Here is a 22221-nt window from a genome sequence, read left to right as displayed (position 1 = left end):
CCTGCCTCTGTCCTAGTGTTGAGGGATTAAAGACATGCACCACCACTGCCCAGCAGGACACGAACATTTATTTTTTTTAAAAAATCCGCTAGGGGGCTGGAGAGATGGCTCCGAGGTTAAGAGCACTGCCTGCTCTTCCAGAGTACCAGGGTTCAGTTCTCAGCAACCACATAGTGGCTCACAGCCATCTGTAATGAAATCTGGTGCCCTCTTCTGGCCTGTAAGGATACATGCAAGCAGAACTCTGTATATATAATAATAAATCTTTAAAAAAAAAAGGGATATGTGATAATTTCCACTTTAAAAAAATCCTCTAAGGAGAGTGATGCCCTAAAAGGTATTATTACTAGCCCTTTCCCCTTATGGTGCTGAGGATCAAATCCATGGTTTTTTGCATGCTGCTTATCTGCTCCATACTAAGCCACAGCCCAGCCCTAGTTATCAACCTTAAACCCAAGCACATAAAACTCCTACTTCCACTGACTGTGGCAATGTTCAACCAGTGCTCTGTGCTTAGGAAGCCTGGAAAAGTTCTGCCTGAGACCGGGGAGAGGTACTGATCCTCACAAGTGCCTTAAAGTGGAGGTAATTGTCAGACAGTTCTCATCCTAGAGTGAGAAACAGACCCCCGCTCCAACACTGCAACATGAACATTTAACCTGTTGCATCACTGAAGCCTGCATCCTGTGCTAGTTTCTCAGCTGACTCAGCCACCCTTCCAGCCAGACTGGCTACAAGGACCCAGCTACTGTCTGCTCTATAAACAAACAGGTAGCAGCTTAGTGTGTGTGGAGTTAGTCCCATCCCAGTATCCACCATAGCCTGGACCTGTGTATAGGTGCTTCTGGGTGAAAATGTTAAATACAAACTCAGTCTCTGAGATGGAAATTTATGTGTCTGTGTGTGGTGGGGGTGGGTGTAGAGCCCTGACCTCTACAGAGAAAATTTTTGCCAGGTGGTGGTGGTGCAAGCCTTTAGTCCCAGCAGAGACAGACAGATCTCTGAGTTTGAGGCCAGCCTGGTCTGCAGAGCGAGTTCCAAGACAGGCTCCAAAGCTACAGAGAAACCCTTTCTTGAAACCCCCCACCCCCAAAATGGAGTCTCTCACTTCTTAGCTTTTTTGTTTCTCTTTTCAAGGCAGGATTCCTCCATGTAACAGTAGCTGTCCTGGAACTGCTTTCTGGATGCTGGGGTTAGAGGCATGCACCACCACCCTGCTACTTCTTAGCCTTTTGAGTAAGATGAAGTGGAGAGATGGGGTCTGGTGATATTGTTCAAGCTGACTCCAAACTTCAGCCTCAGCTTCTAGAATAGCCATGTGTCACTTCATTAGGCTCAGTTTCTCTGAAAGATTCCCATTCCATTCTTACGGCTTGGTTATGTGAGCGTAAGAATGAGTTGATGTGCCACTGAACCCCACCCATCATGCTCTGATACAAGATCATTGGACTGCCTGGCTTTGAATGTCATTGGCAAGCTAATTAACAATTTTGGGCCCTGTTTTCCTCACAGGGGCAATACACTTCATTCACGGTGTCTGAAGATATAAATGATATTTTGTGCTCTGGGTACTTGGCACATCTGTCCAGGCCACAGGAGTTCTTTAGGAATCATTAGATATCATTGGAAGGATTCAGGGTCAGTTCTGAGAAACATCTCAAGTCCTGGGACCTGAAAAATATATGCCTCTACCGCTGTGTGGAGCTAAATTCATTTTTCTTTATACACAACAAGTGTGTTCTAAGTGTTCATGATCTTCAGTGGCAGCCAGTGCCTGCCACAGTGCCCCTCCCAAGCTCATCTAGAGGGCAGGAAGATGTATTTGGGCCCATGGTTAGGAAACCTGTCTGTCTAGGTTGCCAGAACTACATTCAGGTTTTGTCTTAAGAAACAAAACCACAATACACACACTCAGCCTTACAGAGATTTTTATTGTTGGAGATTCAGTCATGCATACTAAAATTACATATTTCACCACTTAGAAAAATGCACTAGAAAAATAAACTTTGGTCAAAACAAACACTGAAGTAGATGAATCCACCATATGTGCCTATACTCAAGTCAAACTGAATTTCAGTTTGAAGTAAGGAACGTGACCAGGGCTAAAACAGTGGCCTAGACTGCTCAGGAAAACAGCCCCATTTCCGCCCATCAGAAGGGTGTCTGAGGTCTTGGCCACTGAAAAGTTTCAAGTATTTTACCTGTTGGGTTCCTGTGTACCATGCCAAGAAGGCGAGGAGCATATGGGAGACCCCAAAGTAGCCCCCACTTAACTGCCTGATGGGAAAAGCCTCCAATGAGATTGAAAACACACAGGACCCCAGGTAATTGAAAACCAGCAAACTTGTGATCGTCTCCAGCCAAATTATACTGGGCCTTCCTGTGGAGCAAGCTCCCATGGAGAAGTATTGGTGGTGCTTCTTGGTTTGAAGCTGAGCATTTGAGTCAGGAGAGCAGAAAGAAATTTGCAAAGTGAACAGACAGCAATACTGAGAAGCCTTAGCAAGATAGCTGGCTGTTCTGAGCAGCCCATTGGTGTTCCAGCCTGAATGACCATAGGACAGCTACACTTGCATCAACTGAGTTAAAAATGTTTTCCTTCCTAAAGGAGATTTCAAGATGAGGTATTGTAATGGTGCCACAACAGCAGTAGCTGTTGCTGCCCAAATGAAAGAGCCAAGTTTCATGAATGACCAGAAGGATGAAATGACATCTGCCTAAACTGCCTGCTGGGTAATAAAGCTGTCTCAGATACTCAGAGGGAATGCCTGAATTTTCCTATGCCCAGAGAAAGCCAAGGTCGGAAGCCAGCACTTCTGGCTGTTTCTGTAGATTTTTATCTTATCCCTCCATAATGGAACAATAGGTTTCAGGGAACTGAACTTAGTGGAAGTCTATAGTGGACTTGGTCAAGAGAAGAAAATTCTCATATTCCTAAACTAGCATATTTCAGCACCAAATTACTTGATCTACATTTGGAGGCTGTCCTAGAACTCGCTCTTGTAGACCAGGCTGGCCTCGAACTCAAAGAGATCCGCCTGCCTCTGCCTCCCGAGTGCTGGGATTAAAGGCGTGCGCCACCAACGCCTGGCTTGACCTACATTCCTAAATAACCTTGTTCTTAAAAAACAAGTAGAGTGTCCTTGTGACCAGAGAGCCATTTAGGGACAGGATTCAGAGTTCAGCATACAAGCCTCTCTTTCCAGTGATCAAGGGTGTCAAGTGGTACATTCAAGGCCATGTAGGAAGATAAAGCTGGAACCCACTTCTATTTCACTATCTAATTTTCCTCCCAACACCACCCAAAACCTTGAGTTTTAGGAAAAGTTCATTTTGCTGTCTGTGAAACGGGTAGAGATTTTCCCTAAAGTTAGATGCTCCTGAGTTCTTGCTCTCCCGCTGCCTCTACCAGTGTGCTCCTCTCCACTCAGGCTCTCCTGGACCCCTGCTGCTCACCTGCTGCCTCCACCAGAGTTTCCCCATTCCGCTGAGGCTCTGCGGCTCACCTGCTGCTCAGCACAGGAGCTGCTTTATTTTGCACCAGGAGGTCCTGGTCTCACAGCCTGCTTCAAACTGGATATGCTAAGACTGACCTTTTAGAGTCAGCAAGCAGCACAACAGCTTGTGGGGACAGCAGTCCCAGGCTCTCAGAGGCTTGATGGGAATGGCTCCCCCTTGGCTTAACCAGAAAGGCTTGGCAAACAACTAAGACAAAGCTAGTCATGTGACAGGATTTAGACCAGAGAACCTGGCAGGGTTGAGGAATTCATCTTTCCCTTTGTCTATTTTTTCTTTGTGCTCTCTCCCTCCTTAGGACATAAATAAGCTTCTAATAGATTCTCTCACCCAGGTTGCTGGGTTCAGAGCCATCACGGGTCTATTCAGGTGTGTGGGTGGTCATCTCTTTAGGCAGAAAATCTGGCAGGAGCTAAACCAAATAGCAGAAACTCGGTAGTAGTAAATGGTCTCTGGGCAGTCAAGAGGGGCATGTTTTGGCACTTAAGCTCAGTCAGGACTTAGAAGATCAAGGATTAGCATCTATGGTGAAAAGAATGTCCCCCAGAATTGGCATCTTTATGTTAAGTTTCCATTAGGAACTTCTGCAGATGTTTTAGGAAATTTAGTAACAATCGACTGACCTTCGAATCTCAAGGCCATGTCTGTAAGCTGTGTGGAATGCCTACTTAGTCCAGTAAATACACAACCAACAGCATATGCTATTTAACAAAATAATTCACGATGAATACCAAAGAAACAGGTCAAAATCCAGTAGATAAATTTCTTCACTCAATGCTGGGGTTAAGGCTAAAATCTTGTTATCTAAAGTGCCTAAATGCAAAACTACCATTCTGGCCAACTGGTCATTCCACGATAGACAAACACTTGGCAGGGCCTCCAGGTGAACCAGCAATAATAACCTGCCCCAGTGTGTTTCCAGACACAAAAATAGAAGAAGCCCAGATCTGGAAATTACTGTGACTGTTTCTACTACTAGTGTTTCCAAGGTGGAAGGAGTTTGTACAAGATTTGGCCAGCCCCACAAAAGCCATCCCTTGCAAATTTACCCATCATTCTGCAAAGGCAGTTGGTTACCACCAAAGGCCTGGCCAAATAGTGACACTCCTTTACATAAGGCTTGTGTATGTATCACCAAAAAAAAAAAAAAAAAAACCAAAAGAACAAAAACAAGAGCCAACCACCTCTAGGCAGTCATCTTTCCAAGCAGGAATCCTAACAACTTCAGCAGCCCCAGAGGTTCCCATTCCATATAGCTTCACCTTGGAGATGACAAAGCTGAGGTCCCTGTCTTGTTCAGTCACATACCTGACTCCGTAGCCACACAGTACTAAGAATCTAGGATTTTATGTTGACCTGCATGATCCCATGACGAACAGAGCTAAGGCTTTATGGGTTTGGGAAAAGTTTCTATTGCGAGATTCAACCCTGGAATCCCAGGGATGCTCTGAAGCACGTGGCTTCCAAATCTGATCTTTAAGCACTGCTTGGGCCCTGGTATTTCTACTTCTCAGTGTACAGTGCTTTCCAGGCCCAGCGCTAACAAATGGGGCCTGAACCTTGAACTTTGCTGAGAGCAACAGAAGCCAACACCTAGGGTTATTGGGAAAGAGACTCTCAACAGTTTCATATGTGGCCACTTTTCAGGATTGGCAGATTGCTTCAGAGTCATGATCAATCCAGTTGTCTTCTCGTAGCCATTTCAGGTGACTGACCCTGGTTGCTACCAAGATGCATAAGAAACAGATACAGGCAGCTTATCCAGACTAGCAGTCGAAACCATTTGAGAATCAGTAGGGCTGTTTGTTTCCTTGTCTTTCTTCCCTGGAATAATCCAGGTAGTCAAAGGTCTGCCTGTTATGGGCTCACCCTTGAATCTCTGTAGGCAGCTCCATCGATGCATAAAGATGGAGCAAGACTGAGGCATTGGCATCTTAAGCCTGTGTATTTCTAAGGAATGAAGGAATTATACATGGTGACTCTCCCGAAAGAGTGCTAATAGCAGGAGTAGAGCTGGGACTTCATGGCTCGCATGGAGTCATCACACTGCGCATCTGAGATCAGTCCTTCAGACAGCAGTGGCTGGTCCAGGAGACTGTCACAGGCAGGCACAGGCTGGCAGAACTCTTTTACAAAGTCATCCTCTGAGGCCAACAGTACCGCATTCCAGGTGGCAGTGTCCAGCTCTCCAGCTGTGCCCCCATACTCCTTGGGGAGAATATTCCTTGGAAGGTTTGTGTGGAGAGAGTTCAGGTCAGACCCGTGGAGAAAAAACTAAAACAGAAGAGTACAAAAAGCATAGACTCAGCAGCTGTGATCACGTGCACAAGAATGCAACTTTCAACATTCCATCATTGTAAAGAGAAAGCCTTTTCCTTGTCTCCGCTTGGTTTTTCCCCCCTGCCAGTCGCCTGGGCTCTGCCACATTGTAGTCCCCAAATAACACACAAGGCGCTGTATTAATTATGAAGCTGTTGGCCTTGCTTGTTTCTTACTGGCTAGCTCTGACTTAAGTAATTACCCCATAATTGTTAATCTAAGTATGTCTCTTACCGGAGAAGTTTCTGGGCTTCCTACCTCATGGCGTTACATCTCGACTCTCTGTGTTTCTCCCTCCCAGAGTCCTCCTGGACTCCTAGTCCCACCTATCTAGATTCCCTATTGGCAGGCAGTGCTTTATTGACATATACACAGGACTTCCCCAACACATCATGGTGTTGGCGGCAGGACCACCCACTCCTTTAAGGATCTATAGGCAGCTAATGTTTGCTGGGGACAGGGGAAGGGCATTTTCTTCAGTGTTATAGCCACTGGTAAGTGTCCATGATCCTGTAAATGGCCCTTTATTCATGACCTTGCAAGTGACCAGAACAGACAAAAAAAGACAAGGTAGAGGGGAACTACTTGACTTGAGGAGGAACAATGGGAGTGGGAGGAGGACAAGAGGGCAATGGGGAATGAAATGCCATAATGAAACATTATCATATGTTAATATATGCTAATTGTACTGGTTAGGTTTTTTTGTCAACTTGATACAAGCTAGAGTCATTTGAGAGAGAAGAACCTCAGTTGAGAAAATTGCCCCATCCAATTAGCCTTCAGGACATTTCCTTGATTGGTGATTGATGTGGGAAGATCCAGCCCACTGTGGGTGGTTCTGGGCATAAAAAATAACAAATAGGGCAAGGAACAAGCCAGGAAAAAGCATTCCTCCATAGTCTGTTTCAGTTCTTGCATCTAGGTCCCTGCCTCTAGGTTCTGGCCTTGGTTTCCTTCAGTGGACTGTGACCAGGGATATGTAAGCCAACTCTTTCCTCCCCAAGATGCTTTTGGTTATGGGTTTATCACAGTAATAGAAACCTAAGCGATGATAAATCTATCTGCTTGGTGACCCATTCCTCCCCTTTCCTAGATCCTCTTACACATAGAATGCAATGTTGCTCATAATGTCTAAGCCAGGAGACCAGGAAGTCTGAATAGATTACAGAACAGGGAGACAGCTTATGATAAAAATCCCGTCATTCAGCCTGGGCTACATAAGGCCCAGTAGTAATGCAACACCTTGGTCCTATTCTCATTGGCAAACAATGTATTCTTACTAGTTCCATCTTCCCCTCATAAAAAGGATAGATCATGTTAAGTATAAGTGCCTTATACTTCCAAATTAGTTTCTGAACAAAAATGATGTTGTTCTAGGTGTCACAATAAATCAAAAGTAAGAAAAAAAAATCAAGGGAGATTTTAAAAAGTATCAAGTTCAAAGGAAATCACTCACCCTGTTTGCTATTTTCTCCTTCAGAAATGGTTTTATGATGGCAAAAATGCCTTTAAATATCCGAGGTTCATTCACTATGTGGACTGCTTTTATCCGAATGGGAAAGCCATCCTGTTGGTCAAAGAAACGCCATGTTAGAACATGGGCAGTATATGAGAACCATCCCCTCTGTGACTACCCTTCCCCTCTAAACCATAAGAAGCACAGCCAGTCTGCTGTGACTCTCACAGCTGCCTCAGAGACAGCCCTAGTGGCAACAAAGAAGAAGACAGGTTATAAGGAAGTCTGAGTCAGAAGACTAGGCAAAGGTGGCAGGTAGAGGTGGCTACTATAGCAGCGAACAGTGGTCTAACATGACAGAGAAAGAGCTGGAAAACATCAGACCTTCCAGGTCAGAGCTGTTCAAGGGCACTTCCCAGGGCATACCAGATACGACGTGAAGCGGGCCTGCTTGGGAAATATGTGAGCTAGAGGAATACGCTGGCCTGCATAGTCACACGGATTTCCTTAGCCTGGCCTGGTGGTTCAGGCCTGTAATCATAGCTGTTTGCGAAGCTGAGGTAGGATGGCTGTGAGTTCAAGCCTGTCTGAGTTACAGAGTATGGTGTCTGAATGAGATGTCCCCTACAGGCTTGGGTATCTGAACACTTGGTCACAGTTGGAGGCTCCGTTTGGGAAGCTGAGGAGGAGTGACCCCCTGAGGTGGCCCTCCTGAAGGAAGAGCACACAGCCCCACACTGGTTTTAGTGTCCTCTGTTTTGTGTTTGCTATTGAGGTGTGAGCTTTCGGCTCCTTTCCTGCCACACCATGCTTGATTCTTCATGCCATGCTTCCCTGACATGGCAGGCTCTTATTTCCCAGAACCATACACAAAATAAACCTCTTTTCTGTAAGCTGCCTTGGCCATGGTGTTTTATCACAGCAACAAAAAGGTAACAAATATACATAGTACTTTCAAGGCCATCCTGGGCCACTTGGGGAAACCCTATCTCAAAATTTAAAGTGGGTTTGCTTTATTTTGTCTTATTTTGTTTGTTTGGGTTTTCAAAACAGGGTTTCTCTGTGAAATAGCCCTGGCTGTCCTGGAACTCACTCTGTAGGCCAGGCTGGCCTTGAATTAAAAAATCTGCCTCTTGCTGGGTTTACAGGTGCACCACCACCGCCCTGCTATAAAAACTGTTTTTACACACTAGCTCAATGGTAGAGCCTTGCCTAACATGCAAGGCTCTATGTCCAATCTCCAGATCCATTTAAATAAGTGGAGGTATAACTTTAAGTGCAGTTCTGTTCACAGGCTTTAATAAACTGATGTTTACAGTGACATTCACAAGAATGGGACACATTACATCACAGTTCCCAAACTTACTTAACTCTGGAATTTTAGGCCCTTCTGGGCGATCTTACATTAGTAGAAAAATACAGATCCAAACCAAACACTGTGTGTATATGTTACATGTCATACACTGTGTGTATGTGTTATGTGTCATACACTGTGTATGTATTATTCAGCAGGAGCCATCAAAACACAGAGCCAGGAGCTGGAAAGAATGGTTCAGCAGCTGAGCACTGCTGCTCTTCCAGAGGACCTGGGTTCGATTCCCAGCACCCACATGTTTACTTACAATGATCTGTAGCCCTAGTCCTAGGGAATCTGATACTTTCTGGCCTCCTGGAACACCAAGCACATATGTGCACAGATATATATGTAGGCAAAATGCCCATACACATAAAATAATTAAAAACAAAATGGTGTATGTCAGTGGTAGAGTGTTTGCCTAGTATACATGAGGTCCCAAGTTCTATTCCCAGCACAAGAAAATAAAAACAGCAGAAGCCAAGGAAAATCAGACTTGATGGAGCTGTGCATGGTGGTAGAGACAGGAGAACTGGGAGCATCTTTGGCTACATGTCAAGTTTGAGGCCTGCCTGGAGCACAAGAGAGTCTGTCTCACAAAACAAAATAAAATGATGACCAACACCAAGGTGGTCTGTTTAGAAGTCGAGTCACAGCAAGGGCTTGCATGTCTGTGAACCTCAGTGAAGGGCAGCTGTACCACTGGCACCTCACAGCTCACAGGAGGCAGCACCCAAGGAGAATGTCAAAAAACAGGAGCTCAACCTTTTAGCTGTGACACGTGGAGTAGCCCATGTGTTCTTTAGGTCTCTGCTACCCCATCTATCAAAAGGGAGATGAATTCCTGCCTCTCTCAGAGCCTTCCCTGAAGGACTCAACTGTAATGACAGGGTATGTGAACCATTAAGAACAGAGAGGTACCTCCCACAGGTACCTTCGGAGTCATGGCAAAGAGCACTGGAGACACTTCCCCCGGTAGTGGGAAGAAGTTTGTGTAGTTCCCACACGACAGCAGCAAGTGGGCAGGCCGTGGGGAAAGAAAGTAACCATAGAATAGGTACATAGTGAACAGGGGCCATACCTGAAGGATGCCAATCACCTTTTTGGCTATAAAAGGGCCGAAATGAGATGCTTTTGATAGGCTCACGCCTTTGTAGTCTGCGAGAATTACAATTCCGTTCACTTGGGTCTCTTCGGACTGAATGAGTTTTTCCAATGTCAAGTATATGGCTCGAATGTTCTCAGTGATTGGGTAGTTGCTCGGTATCCATCTGTCTGAGGTCACAAGGATAGACAGAGTTATGGAATGAATACAAACAAGTGCTCAGAAAAAGATGCATCTTCTAAAACTTCGGCTTTGCAATGGAAGAAAAAGACATTCTTGTCACCAAGATCCTGCCCTGAAGCTGTTTTCTACTCCCAAACTCAGCAGAACATTTGCAGATGAAAACACATCTGAGGTTAAAAGTGTGAGCTCTGAAGCCAGATATGCTACCCTCTAACTTTTACGAGCTGTGTGACCTTGGGCAAGATGCTTTAGTATTCTAACTCTGTCCTCTATTTCCCTCCTTCCCTCCCCACCCCATTTTGGTTTTTCAAGACAGATTTATCTGTGTAGCCTTGGCTGTCCTGGAACTCACTCTGTAGACCAGGCTGGCCTCCAACTCAGAGATCCACCTGCCTCTATCTCCTGAGTGCTGGGATTAAAGGCGTGCGCCACCACTTTCCAGTTGAGCCCGTCTCTTAAGTAAACAGGGTAAGCAACTACCTTCTTGGCCACCACTGCTTCCTACCATCAAATGTCATCACACCACCACCTGATTTTCCATTCTGGTCACACAGGTTGCACAGAACTGACTGGCCAATCTGGTAGACATCCTAGTCACAGCATGATGTGGTCTAAGCCAGGTGACACAGAGCCAGACAGACTCCATCTAGGGTGTGGTTCTTGGGAAAGGGAAGATCACTCATTCCTCTCATAGCAGTAAAGCTGTGAGTCCAGAGCTGGTCTGAGAATGAAGCCCATGCCAAGGCAGGCAGAGATGGAATCACCTCTCTAGTTGCCCCACACCCCCAAATCTAACTGACCCTAGATGTCACCTGAGCAAATGAGTTCTTGTTTCAAATGACTGCAGTGGGCTTTTGGTCATTTGTCATCTAAACAGTGAGTCCTAACTCACATATACCTGCAGGGTGTTACAGGATGGAGCACAGCTATGTTTCATGAGATCTTTTCTCAAATTCTTCCTTTCAGGATGGATGTTCCATTAATTTTGCATATTTAATGAGTCCTTTCTTTGGGAAAAGGATAAAATGGCAATGTTATTTTTGATTGCTAATCCCTATTCTTTCTCTTCTTACTATTTTTTGGGGGGGAGGCAGGGGTAAGGGGTTGAGACAGAGTCACTCTGTATCTTAGGCTGGCCCTGAATTTTCAGGATCCTCTTAAGTGTTGGGATAAAGGCAAGGACTGCCATGCGTAGCAGGAAACCAAGACCTTATGTCCTGTGAGACACAGAGACAAAGACATAAAGACAAAGCTCACTTGGGTCTGGGCTCACATCTATAATCTCAGCACTTGGGAGGTACTGGTAGTAAGAACAGCAGTCCAAGGTTATCCTCAGCTACACAGAAAGTCCAAGGCCAGCCTGGGCTACAAGAGACAGGTCTCAGAAACAAAAATCTCTCCCCAAATGCTGGGGAAGTGGAATCATAGTCTTCAGTGGTAAGATCCTCTTGCTCAGGTAAATAACTCCCAATGTATGCACACAGAAGCAACCCTAATTAAATGCAGTGAGTCACTCCCCACCCACCCATTCCCTGCAAGGGGTGATACAAGACATGAACAATGGAGGGCTTCTTGGGGAAGGAAGAAGGGACTTGGGGTTTTAGAGGGAAGGATGATGGATGATGAAGGACATGGGGGATCATGTAAAAGTGATTGTGTGTGTGTGTGTGTGTGAAATCAGGGAAGAATACATTAAAAACAAAATTTCATTTTGCTAAAAATGGGATATATGTACTGCGCACAAAATTATTTTTCAGTATGTGTATATATGTACCCATTTATGTGTAAGTGGACATGTATGCCATAGAGCATGTATGGAAGTCAAAAGACAATCTTAGGTTGTCACTTTCCATTTTTACTTGGGTTCCAGGGATCAGAACACAGGCTTTTACCTGCTGAGCCATCTCACTTACCCTGTACAAAATTCTCATAACTAACTTTGCCAAACCCGGTGATTAATAATGTTCATATGAATGAAGCCCACCTCTATATAATTGGATATCATCTTTTTAATTGTATACATCTCAAAAGAGCTTAGAAAAAAAGCAAAATAAAACCCAGTTAGGGCCAGGTGGTGGTGGCGAACGCCTTTAATCCCAGCACTCAGAAGGCAGAGGCAGGCGAATCTCTGTGAGTTTGAGGCCAGCCTGGTCTACAAGAACTAGTTCCAGGACAGCCTCCAAAGCAATACAAAGAAACCCTCTCTCGAAAAACCAAAAAACAAAACAAACCAAAACAAAAAAAACAAACAAACAAAAAACAAAAACAACCAAAAACAGGAACACAACTTTGTAGGTATGCATCCTCCTAAGAAGCTGAGTCAGCAGGGAGGGGCCATATCTCACCCAAACACAAGGAGGAGATTCATCTCACAAGCAAAACTGCATGCCAGGAGGAGGCAGAGGCAGCATGGTGACATCTGGCCATCTGATAACACTTCTGAGCTGAGCTCACAGTAGCAAGACAAAGCTTGCTGGCCAGTTTCTAGGTCTCTCGGTGCTCAGAAGTCTGCACTGCTTATTTTAAAATAAACACGTAATTTTGGAAAGTGCCTAGCCCAGCAGGTAAAGTGGCTCCAGCTATGTCTGACGCATGGCTCAGGGTGAAGAGAATGATCTAGACTGCAAAGACAGTTTGGTAAAGGGCTAGAAGTGGTGCGAGGCATCCAGGCAGAGGGAGACATACGGAGGTGGCTGTACCACCCGACACCCCTTCAGGTGAATCTGCAGGCACAGGGCTGCCAGCACGTGCTCCCTTTCTGGCCTGCTTAGGAGGAGTGCTGCAATCTTTCATTCTCCCCTGGGCTCTGCATGAAGGGAACTGCAGGGGCTGTGAGTGGAGTGCAGGGGTCCTTCCTCAGCTGTACCTGGTGCCCAACAGGATAAAATTGTGATCAGAAGCCCCCCATCCTCACCCCGTTTTAGCTATTCCCGGGCCACAATTTTAAATGCTCTCTTTAGGGAGCTTCCCTTGTTGCAAATAACCTGTGCCAAAGATCTGAACAGAGCCAAGACAGCAAAACAGGAATGTAGTTTCCATTCTTTCCTGATACCTAAGTTGCCACCTCCTCTCTTGTGTGAATAGTAAAGTTAATACACTAGAAAGTAGGATAAATGGATGTGATGTTTATTTACCTTTGAGTCTATCACAGTTCTTTGTGTAATGTTAAAAAGGTACTTTTTTAAAAGCTGAGTTTATGTTTTTAGTCCCAGCACTCAGGAGGCATAGACAGATGGATCTCTGTGAGTTTGAGGTCAGCCTGCTCTAAATAACAAGTTCTAGGACAGCCAGGGCTACATCGAGACTTTATCTCCAAGAATAAATAACATAAAAAGGAAAAGGAAGCTACACCGAGTAGCACTGTGAAGGGTGGGCATCAGCAATGAATCAAGAGGTTCTGGTCACAGCTCAGTGGTACAGCTGCGCAGCAGGAGCACACCACGTCCAGTCCCAGCACTGCAAGAACCTTTTGAATAAATAAAAATACATAGGACCTTGTCAGGGTTTAACCCAACAAAGGAGGGGGGAGTGGGCACCTTTCCAGGCTTCTGCCCAGACCACATGTCTCACTTATATCTGTCCTCAGCCCACTCAGAGGAGGCGCTGGGAGGGGCTTGGCACTCATGCCTGTACCCGAAGAACAAGAACAGATTCCTCAGCCCACTGCACTCTCTCCTCTGGAAATCTGAGTTTGCACTCACAGAAGTTGGCTGAGTGGCCAGGTGAGCCTGAGAGCTGAGTGGGCCAGATTTAGCTTTGCTGTCCTTCGGGGGGAAGTATGAAGACTCCGTGTCCAGCACAGGCAGTCCTGGGGTCTGTGCTCTGGGGTCTAGGGCCTGGTAGGAGTGGCAGCAACTTCAGTGTGGTGAATCTGGGAGCTGATTCTGCCTCATTAGGCCAAATATTCCCATGGTCCTCAGTCAGTCTGAGGATGGCTTTGTCATCTGTAGTCAAAGGAGCTTTGAGGCCAGGCATAAAGGTACACACTTAAAATCTTAGCACCTTGGAGGTAGAGGCAAGAGGGTCACGAGTTCAGGATCATCCTTGGCTGCACAGTGAGTCTGAGATCAGCCTGGACTGTTTTCAAAAGCCAAAACCAACCCCCAAAAGAACCTTCAGTAAAGCAAGAAAGTGAGGGAACTATGAGAGGAAGCATGGTAAGGGACAGACCCATCCCAGAGAGACCACACATCCCCCAAGTACCTGGCCGGATGCAGAGGACGTGGCAGCCCCTGGGATCCGTGTGGGGCAGCACTGTGAGGAATCCGGAGTTAAGAACGTCTTTCAGGGCTGAGGGCCTTAGGTTGCTGAAGACCTCTGGCCAGCTTCGCCGGCAGCCATGGTAGTTGACTAGCAGCTGCAGGGCCCGGTCGTAATCAAACTTTCGAGCCCGCAGGAAGCGCAGCAGGAAGGCGTCGTCAAGCGACGTGCTCAGGTATGGGTACTCTTTGCGCACCATGTCTCGAAGGGCCTGCACATCCCGGAGTCTCCATTCAGGCTTCTCCTGAAGCTCTTCTCTGGCTTTGGTGACCAGGTCCTCTGTCAGTGAGCACACATAGCGGGGCGGCTCAGGGGGAGGCAACGGCAGCTCATTTTCGGAGAGTGAGGCCACGGAGGGGCTGGTTCTCTGAGAATCACTTTCTTCTGACATTAGCTACCTGGGTCCCTGCTGACACACAGGCCACAAGTGAGGGTGATAAAGTGCAGCATGGGCCTTTGTGATGGCTCAACAGGTGACCTGATGCACTAGCCTAATGCCCAGAGCCTGATCCCAAGAACCACAGGAGACAATCGATCCCACACTCACAAATGTGCACACACATATATGTAATTTTTCAAAAAATTCTGTTTACTATTAGTATTGTATTTATTTTTTAACCTTTATTCTTTAGTCAGACTTTTTTTGTTTGCTTGTTTTTGTTTTTTTGAGACAGGATTTCTCTGTGGCTTTGGAGGCTGTCCTGGAACTAGTTCTTGTAGACCAAGCTGGTCTCAAACTCACAGAGATCAGCCTACCTCTGCCTCCCTAGTGCTGGGGTTAAAGGTGTGCTCCACCAACGCCTGGCTAGAATCTTTTTTTTTAATGTTTATTATATATATATAATATATATATATATAGTGTTCTGTCAGCTTGTTTGCCTGCAGGCCAGAAGAGGATACCAGATCTTACTACACAAGGTTGTGGTGAGCCACCACGTGGTTGCTGGGAATTGAACTCAAGACCTCTGGAAGTGCACTCAGTGCTCTTAACCTCTGAGTCTTCTCTCCAGTCCCTTGAGTCAGAATCTTTTCCTTAAATTTATTATTTTATGTTTATTGGTGTTTTGCCTGCACTCTGTGAGGGCGTCAGAAGCCCTGGAACTGGAGTCACAGGTGTGAGTTACCATATGGGTGCTGGGAATTGAACCCAGGTCCTCTGGGAGAGCAGCCAGTACTCTTAATCACTGACTCATTGCTTACATGGGAACCAAAGAGTGGGAAATGGGGAACTGGGAGTTTTGGACAAGTTACCTCAGGGAGGTAGGTCCCAAGGAGAAATAGTCTTGACCTGAGTCACATACTTAAGCAAATCCAACAGCCAAATACCATACCTTCCGTGGAAGGGTCTAAATAGGTGCTTGATCTGTCATTACATAAACTTGAATACAACCAACCTTGAGATTCAGACCCAGTTCAGAACCAAAACACACGTTCTCTAAAATACTGAAGAGAACATAAATTGAGTCTTTCCAGAGAACAGTTTGCCAACAATGAAATTCAAAACTAGGCTATTGAGAAGGTTCAGCCAGTAAAGTGCTGTTTGGATGCCCCAGTCTCCACATACAAGCCGGGGATAGCTGCACATGAGTCTGCCCCCACCAGTGCTGAGGGCAGCTGGGAGCAGCCCAGAGACAGGAGTATCCCTGCAGCTCAGTGGCCTGCAGATGTCAGTGAGCTCCAGATTCAGATAGACCAACTGCTCTCAATCTGTAAGCTCACACATCACACATCCTGCATATTAGATGTTTACATTGCAATTCACAATAGGAGCAAAGTTACAGTTATGAAGTAGCAATGAAAATAATTTTATGGCTAGGGTCACCTCAACATGAGGGACTGTTTTAAAAGGTCACAGCGTTAGGAAGGTTGAGGACCATTGAGTTAGACTGTCTCAAAAAATAAGGCCAGCAAGATGGCTTAGCAAGTAAAGGCACTTGACACCAAGCCTGGCAATCTGAGTTTGATTTCTGGAACCCACACAGTAGAAGACAAGTGACTCCCCCAGGTCCCCAGGTTGTTCTCTCATCTCCAGATCCACACTGGGGGCATGAGCATACACTCCATCAATCAATCAGTCAATAAAGTGGAGACTGATCACCACTGATCCACACTGGGGGCATGAGCATACACTCCATCAATCAATCAGTCAATAAAGTGGAGACTGATCAACGAAGACACCCAACACTGCCAACACACACACACACACACACACACACACACACACACACACACACACACACACACGAGCGAGCGCACGGGGGTGGGGGGGGGGGGAGCGCTTCATGAACTGACAGATGGAGGAGAAAGTCAAAAAGGAGTACAGAAAACAATCACATTTGTGTAGAAGAAATTTATAATAGAGGGGTTTTTTAAAGCCATAACTGCTTGTTTTTGTTTGTTTTGTTTTTTGAGACAGAGTCCCACTATGTGGCCAGGAACTTGCACTCCGCCTGCCTCAGCCTCTAGAGTGTTGGGATTACAGGTATGTGCCACCATGTCCAGTTTGTCTGAGTTTTTACAATGTAACTGATTATGGTGGTCACAGAAATATGCCACATCTATTGAAGTTTTACAATGTAATTTATGGTGGTCAAGGAAATATGTCACATCTACTGAAGTTTTACAATGTAACTTATTATGATGGTCACGGAAATATGTCACATCTACTGCTAAGGAAATGTTGCTGAAGGCTCAGCAGTAATCCCTTCAGAGACTAGACTAATAAGACAACACTTTGCACGGACCTTCCCACCCCAAGCCAATCCCCAGCCAGTGACTGACCAACAGAGACATGTTTCAGACTCTGTTGATCTGGCTGGATTCTTCCTGCCTAAAAACCTTCACAGGAGGCCAGACCTGCATCGCTGACTGGAAGGTTCTTCGTCACCCCCCTTCCCTTTATTTGTGTAGGCACTCCAATAAACACATACTACCTGTCCATTTGTTGATCCCAGGGCTTGCTTCTGGAACACCTGCACTAGCACACTATGGGATGAAAAACAGGACAGCTGCCTGAGCTGTCCTGAGAATAAGATGGAGCAGGACTCCCCAGCTGCAGAGCCTAAGTTTCTGTCCATGAGCAGACAGCGATCTTCCACTCCACGCTCAAAAAGGAGAGCAGGGGCCATCTCAGAGTTCTTGAACATGCCTGTGATGTCCTGGCTGAACTCCTCTGGTCCACTGCAGCTAGTGACCATGCAGGCCACTGCCTCCAAATCTCAGGATCACTCCATCTCTCGGATTCCAACCTCTAGCCACACCAGCTTCTTTCACTTGCTTCCAAAGATGTCCTCATTCTCTGCGTATCCTGGTCCCTCTCAAAAGTATGCTTACTCCATTCCTTCCAACACACACATAGATTCATTCACCCTAAGACCTGACTGGGTGGCACATATACATCCAACAAATATGTACCAACTTATGATGTACCAGGGTTTTTTTCTCAGGCACTGTGGATGCAGAAGCAAAGAACAAACAAACAAACAAACAAACAAACAAACAAACAAAAACCCTGGCTCATTGAGCCCAGTGGAGACTGGAGACAATTTCTAACATAATATACAGTCTATGATTATGAAGAGGAGGAGGGAATGGGACCAGGATTGCAGTCTTAAACAGGGCAGTCAAGGAAGGCTTGCCTAAGCAACATTTGAGCAAAGATGACAGGGTAAATACACCATAGGGTTGAGTAAGGGTATCTTTACTCAGGGTGCCTGGCTTTTCTGAAAAGCAAGATGCCCAGTGTAGCAAGATGGGGGAAAATAGATGGGTTCAGAGGCTTTCTGTGGGCTACTGGCCAGGACACTGTATGCTAGTAAGAACTTCAGACTTCTGTGCTGAGTGAGGAGGGGCAGAGAGGGTTTGGCATGATCCCTGTTTAAAAGGATCTCTCTATTGTCTCAAAAATGCACTAGGGCCTTCGAGACGGTTCACTTGCAGCTCCCGCCTGGCTACCTGGGTTCAATCCCCGGAATTAAACTTTACGAATTTTACAAAACCCATGTGAAAGGAGAAAAGCAATTCAAGGCTATCCTCTGACCTCCATGTGTGCGCATCCATGCTCCACAGGAAGGTATAGTGAAAAATAACTTTAATTTAAAAAGTGGGCTGCAATGAAGTGTTGGTATACAAGGCTCAGCAACAATCCAGGCAAAGGGGGACAGTGACAGGAATAATCCAGTCTTCACTCACTCCAGGCTGTCTGAGCTGCCTGGACATCAGCTCTTCGGACTAGGATGTCCCCAATTCTTGTCACATGTGTAGGTAATCAGCGTGTGATATTCAGGTAATACCTTGTAGCACCAAACAAGGTATTAAGACATACAGACCCCATGCATACTTTATTTCAATTTACTTCACAGAGGTGTGCTGAGCAAGGAACAGGACAATCCTGGCCTCACTGGATCCACCCTGGGCTGTTTCCATGGCAGTCACCAACAGGTAGGTGCCTGGAATCCCAGCCCACTGCTGCCTACCTGAGATTGTTGTGTTACAGGCTACAGAACTAGCCTTTAAAGGTCCTCTCCTTTCTTTGTCCACCCCTCCCTTGCCAGGGAAGACAAGCTAATGACCCGCCATTCTTGGAATGTCTCACACATCTGATATCCTCTGAATGAAATTTCCTCTCCTGTTTGCTGCCAACCATATAACTCATCCTCAAGGTCCAGCTGCAATGTCACCTACTCTGTAAAGCCTCCCGATGTTCTCAGGACGAGTCCCTCCAGGTTTCCACAGCTCTGGGCTCCTATCATTCTTAGAAACTTTTGTTCAGTGTCACAGGTGTTTACAGGAAACCTTCAGAGTCAGTTTCCACCCATTCATTTATCAAAGAATCACTGTCTGCCTCCTGTATGTGTCAGGCACTGTGCTGACAGATGCTAGGGATACGGTGGAAAACATAAAACCTTGCCTTGCTCAGCTTCCATCACAGCGGACTGATGGAAAGAGGTCAGACACGCTTGAGGGCTTTGCTTTGAATCAAGCACTGTACAGCCGGTTTCTCTGTGTCTTGCTGGGGATAGAACCCTGGGCCTTACACCTGGTTACTCTACCACGGAACTACACTGTCAACTCCGTATTTCATCTTCACGATATCGAGCCAGCACATTATCGCCACCGTGCCCCCTACAGTGCAAATCCCAACAGAGCAGAGACCTTTGCCTGCCGGGGTCACCACTGCCCCCAGTGCCGGTTCATACATAACAGCACTCAGTAAACATCGTGGGGGAAGTCTGGCAAACCCTGCCAGTGAGGCAGAGAGAAGTGTCAAGCCCCACCCTGGCCTCATCATCTCTATCCTCCACCTGCAGCTTCCTGTTGTATGCCCAAGGGCTCTGCAGTAGCTGTCAGTCGGGGAAACGACTTGACGGGTGGCCTTGGGAACAGGATACAAAACCTAGCATCCTCCCCACCTGTGCAGCATTCCCTTTCTCCCAAAACAACCGGAGGCCGGAAACCATCTCTCTCTCTCGGAGCCCCAGAGACCTCCAAGCCTTTGACAGCGGTCCAAGGCCCCTACTTCCGGTCGTCGCCCCCCTCCCCAGGTGTCCCCATTTCCTGGGGTCTCCCGCCCCTCTGGCTCACTTCCGGCAGTCTCGCCCTCTGCGGTCCCTATCTCTGTCCCCTAGGCGCACGCACGGGCTCGCGGGCACTCACCAGCCCGGCGGCAGGCGGAGCGCGGGTCACGGCGGCAGGAGCCTCAGCTGGCAGCGCGCGCAGTACCGACCCGCACTCCCCGGCCGGCCCGCCCGGCACTCGCGCCGGAAGTGACGTTCGACAGCGCGAAGGCGGCGCCCACCCGCGAACGCGCATGAGTGAGCTGTGCATCGTTGGCGTGGGTCTGTCCCCACCTGGTGGCCCCGGCTGTGTAGCCGGGTGTGTTGATGGGGAAACTGAGACCTGGAGGAGGAAAGAAGCTGCTTCCCTAGAACATACTGCCGTATGCCTAGTGTTCGACACCATTTTCTCCTTAAATCTTTATGTTTTTGCAAATCCCCTACTTCAGGACAGGGAAGAGGCAGTCGGTGCTGTGACCGGCTTCAGACCCAGACCTCAGGATTGGCATTCCAGAACTCCTCCTCAGCTGACATCTGGACTGGCTGCCCCATGTCAATATGCCATCAGCCGAACCATTTTGACCGAGTGTCCTAGTCTCCTGGCCTCAGTTCTTCATGAATAATAAGATTTTTTTGCCCTGGACTCCAGACTCAGAAACTACCTGTTTTCTGCTTTTGGGCTCACGCGCTTGTCTCCAGAAGGCAATACGCTGAAAAAGAAAAGGGGTTTGGTAGTTCCATGCCTGGCTCGTTAACTACCCTCACTACATACATATCCATGTTTTGTGCAACTGTAATTTGGGGGCAGATCTCTGAGGTGCCTCTTTCAGGTACAATTAGGACAATAAACCATTTCTAGAAAAATTCTGGTGGTCGAAGAGAATGTCAGGTCCAAAGGAATGACCTTAAGTCTCCTCTTCTTTTCCCTACGTTATGGATAAGAGGAGTCTTAGGCAGCCCTTAGGCAGTCCAGAAGGGATGTAAGGACACAGAAGCTTTGCCAGATGCCAAACTGCACGTGTGGGAGACGTGTGAAGTGGCCCAGGAATCCTGAGCTGTGCTTATCTGTTTGTTTTTAATGTAGGGTGTCATCATGTAGACCAGGCTGGCCCCCAACTCATGATCCTTGTACCTTTATCTCTTGAGTGCTGGGCATGTAAATGAGTACCAGTCACCCCAGGTTGCAAGTCATGAAACTTGTGATCCTAGGTTCTCTCCAATCCCCAACTTCTAGGTTGCCAAATAAAATATAGAACAGTCGGTTAAATTTGAATTTCAGATAAACAGAAGTCTATTTTTAAGACAGAGTGCCTTATGTAACATTTGGGACATACTCATACTTTAGAAACTGTTGTTTCTCAGAAAGAAACCTGTGTGTGTGTGTGTGTGTGTGTGTGTGTGTGTGTGTGTGTGTGTGTAAGAGAGAAGGGGGGTTTCGAACTCATAGCATTGTTTATGGTAGTCAAGAACTCTACTACTGAACTACATCAGTCTTTTAAAAACTGGTAGTAGTGCTATTTGTTTGTTTGTTTGGGGTAGTGTCTCACAGCCCAGCCTACCCTGGAACTTGCTGTAGTCTAGACTGACCTCAAGCTCACAGTCTTCCTGTGTCAGCTTTGCAAGGGCTAGGTTACAAGTGTGTGTGCTCATGCCTCTTTTATCAGTCATATGCAAATATTTGAGAAGTCTGGGCATTGTGGTGCTTGTGCCTTTAGTCTTAGCATTCAGGAGGCAGAGGCAGGAGGATCTCTGTGAGTTCAAGGCCAGCCTGGTCTAATATGAGTTCCAGGATAGCCAGGGCCACAAAAATAAAACTTCGTTTCAAATCTTTGTTTTGTTTTTGAGACAGTTACTCAGATTGGTCTTGAACTTCCAATACTCCTGCCTCAACCTCCTGAGTAGCTAAGACGATTATTTCACCATCACGCCCATCCTCGTGGCTCCCATTTAGACTATTTCACCATCACACCTGCCCTCCTGCCTCCCACTTAGAACCTTTGCAATTACATTGAGCCCACTTGTTATCCCAGAATAATCTTCCTATCTCAAGAATCTTAATAATGGGTGGCCCACAACCACCTGCCATGAGATCTGGTGCCCTCTTCTGGCCTGCAGGGAGAACACCATATCCGAGACACGTTTTTTTTTGTTTGTTTGTTTTTTGTTTTTTTTAACAGCTCTAGCTGTCCTGAAACTAGCTCCGCAGTCCAGGCTGGCCTGGAACTAACAGAGATCCACATGCCTCTGCCTCTCGAGTGCTGGGATTAAAGGCATGCACCACCACTGTCTGGAATAAATAAATCTTTAAAAAAAAAACCTTAATCACGTCTATAACATCTTTTCTACCCCATAAAATACTCATGAATTCCAGAGGCTACAGTGAGGACATCTCAGAGGGCAGGGCATGATTCAGCCACCCAAATCTGGTAATTTTTCATTCATATTTATTTATTTTATATTTATATGCTGCTGC

General features: G+C 46.5%; 1 protein-coding gene and 1 long non-coding RNA gene across 4 annotated transcripts; one reads left to right on the top strand and one right to left on the bottom strand.

Moving 5' to 3' along the window:
- Positions 1–1911: 1911 nt before the first annotated feature.
- On the bottom strand, positions 1912–19946 carry Ttpal (alpha tocopherol transfer protein like). 3 transcript variants are annotated; one of them, XM_005085004.4, is made up of 5 exons: positions 19849–19946; positions 14137–14599; positions 9727–9920; positions 7292–7402; positions 1912–5790 (listed from the first exon to the last, which is right to left on the bottom strand). In XM_005085004.4, the coding sequence occupies exons 2-5, from the start codon at positions 14582–14584 to the stop codon at positions 5512–5514; spliced, it is 1032 nt and encodes a 343-aa protein (XP_005085061.1). In that variant the 5' UTR covers positions 14585–14599; positions 19849–19946; the 3' UTR covers positions 1912–5511. The 3 variants fall into 3 exon arrangements, with proteins under 3 accessions (XP_005085061.1, XP_005085062.1, XP_021091549.1); XM_005085005.4 differs by having other exon boundaries at positions 14137–14602; positions 19849–19942; XM_021235890.2 differs by having other exon boundaries at positions 14137–14472; positions 19849–19921.
- On the top strand, positions 16106–18898 carry LOC121134459. Its single transcript, XR_005871541.1, has 2 exons — positions 16106–18633; positions 18747–18898. It is a non-coding gene; the product is annotated as an uncharacterized LOC121134459 (long non-coding RNA).
- Positions 19947–22221: the final 2275 nt, after the last annotated feature.

Source organism: Mesocricetus auratus, unplaced genomic scaffold, assembly GCF_017639785.1.
Source record: "Mesocricetus auratus isolate SY011 unplaced genomic scaffold, BCM_Maur_2.0 Super-Scaffold_100028, whole genome shotgun sequence".
Taxonomy (NCBI): Eukaryota; Metazoa; Chordata; class Mammalia; order Rodentia; family Cricetidae; genus Mesocricetus; species Mesocricetus auratus.
The sequence above is the reverse complement of the archived record's forward strand: the minus strand, read 5'-3'. Positions and strand labels throughout refer to the sequence as shown.

Bases quoted from the DNA above. Each gene is read 5' to 3' on its own strand.
- Ttpal (XM_005085004.4), bottom strand. From the start codon at position 14,584: ATGTCAGAAGAAAGTGATTCTCAGAGAACCAGCCCCTCCGTGGCCTCA. The intron at 9,921-14,136 runs GTACTTGGGGGA...TTGTGACCTCAG, and splicing joins CGTCCTCTGCATCCGGCCAG to ACAGATGGATACCGAGCAAC. The intron at 5,791-7,291 runs GTGAGTGATTTC...CTTCTGTTTTAG, and splicing joins AGGAGAAAATAGCAAACAGG to TTTTTTCTCCACGGGTCTGA.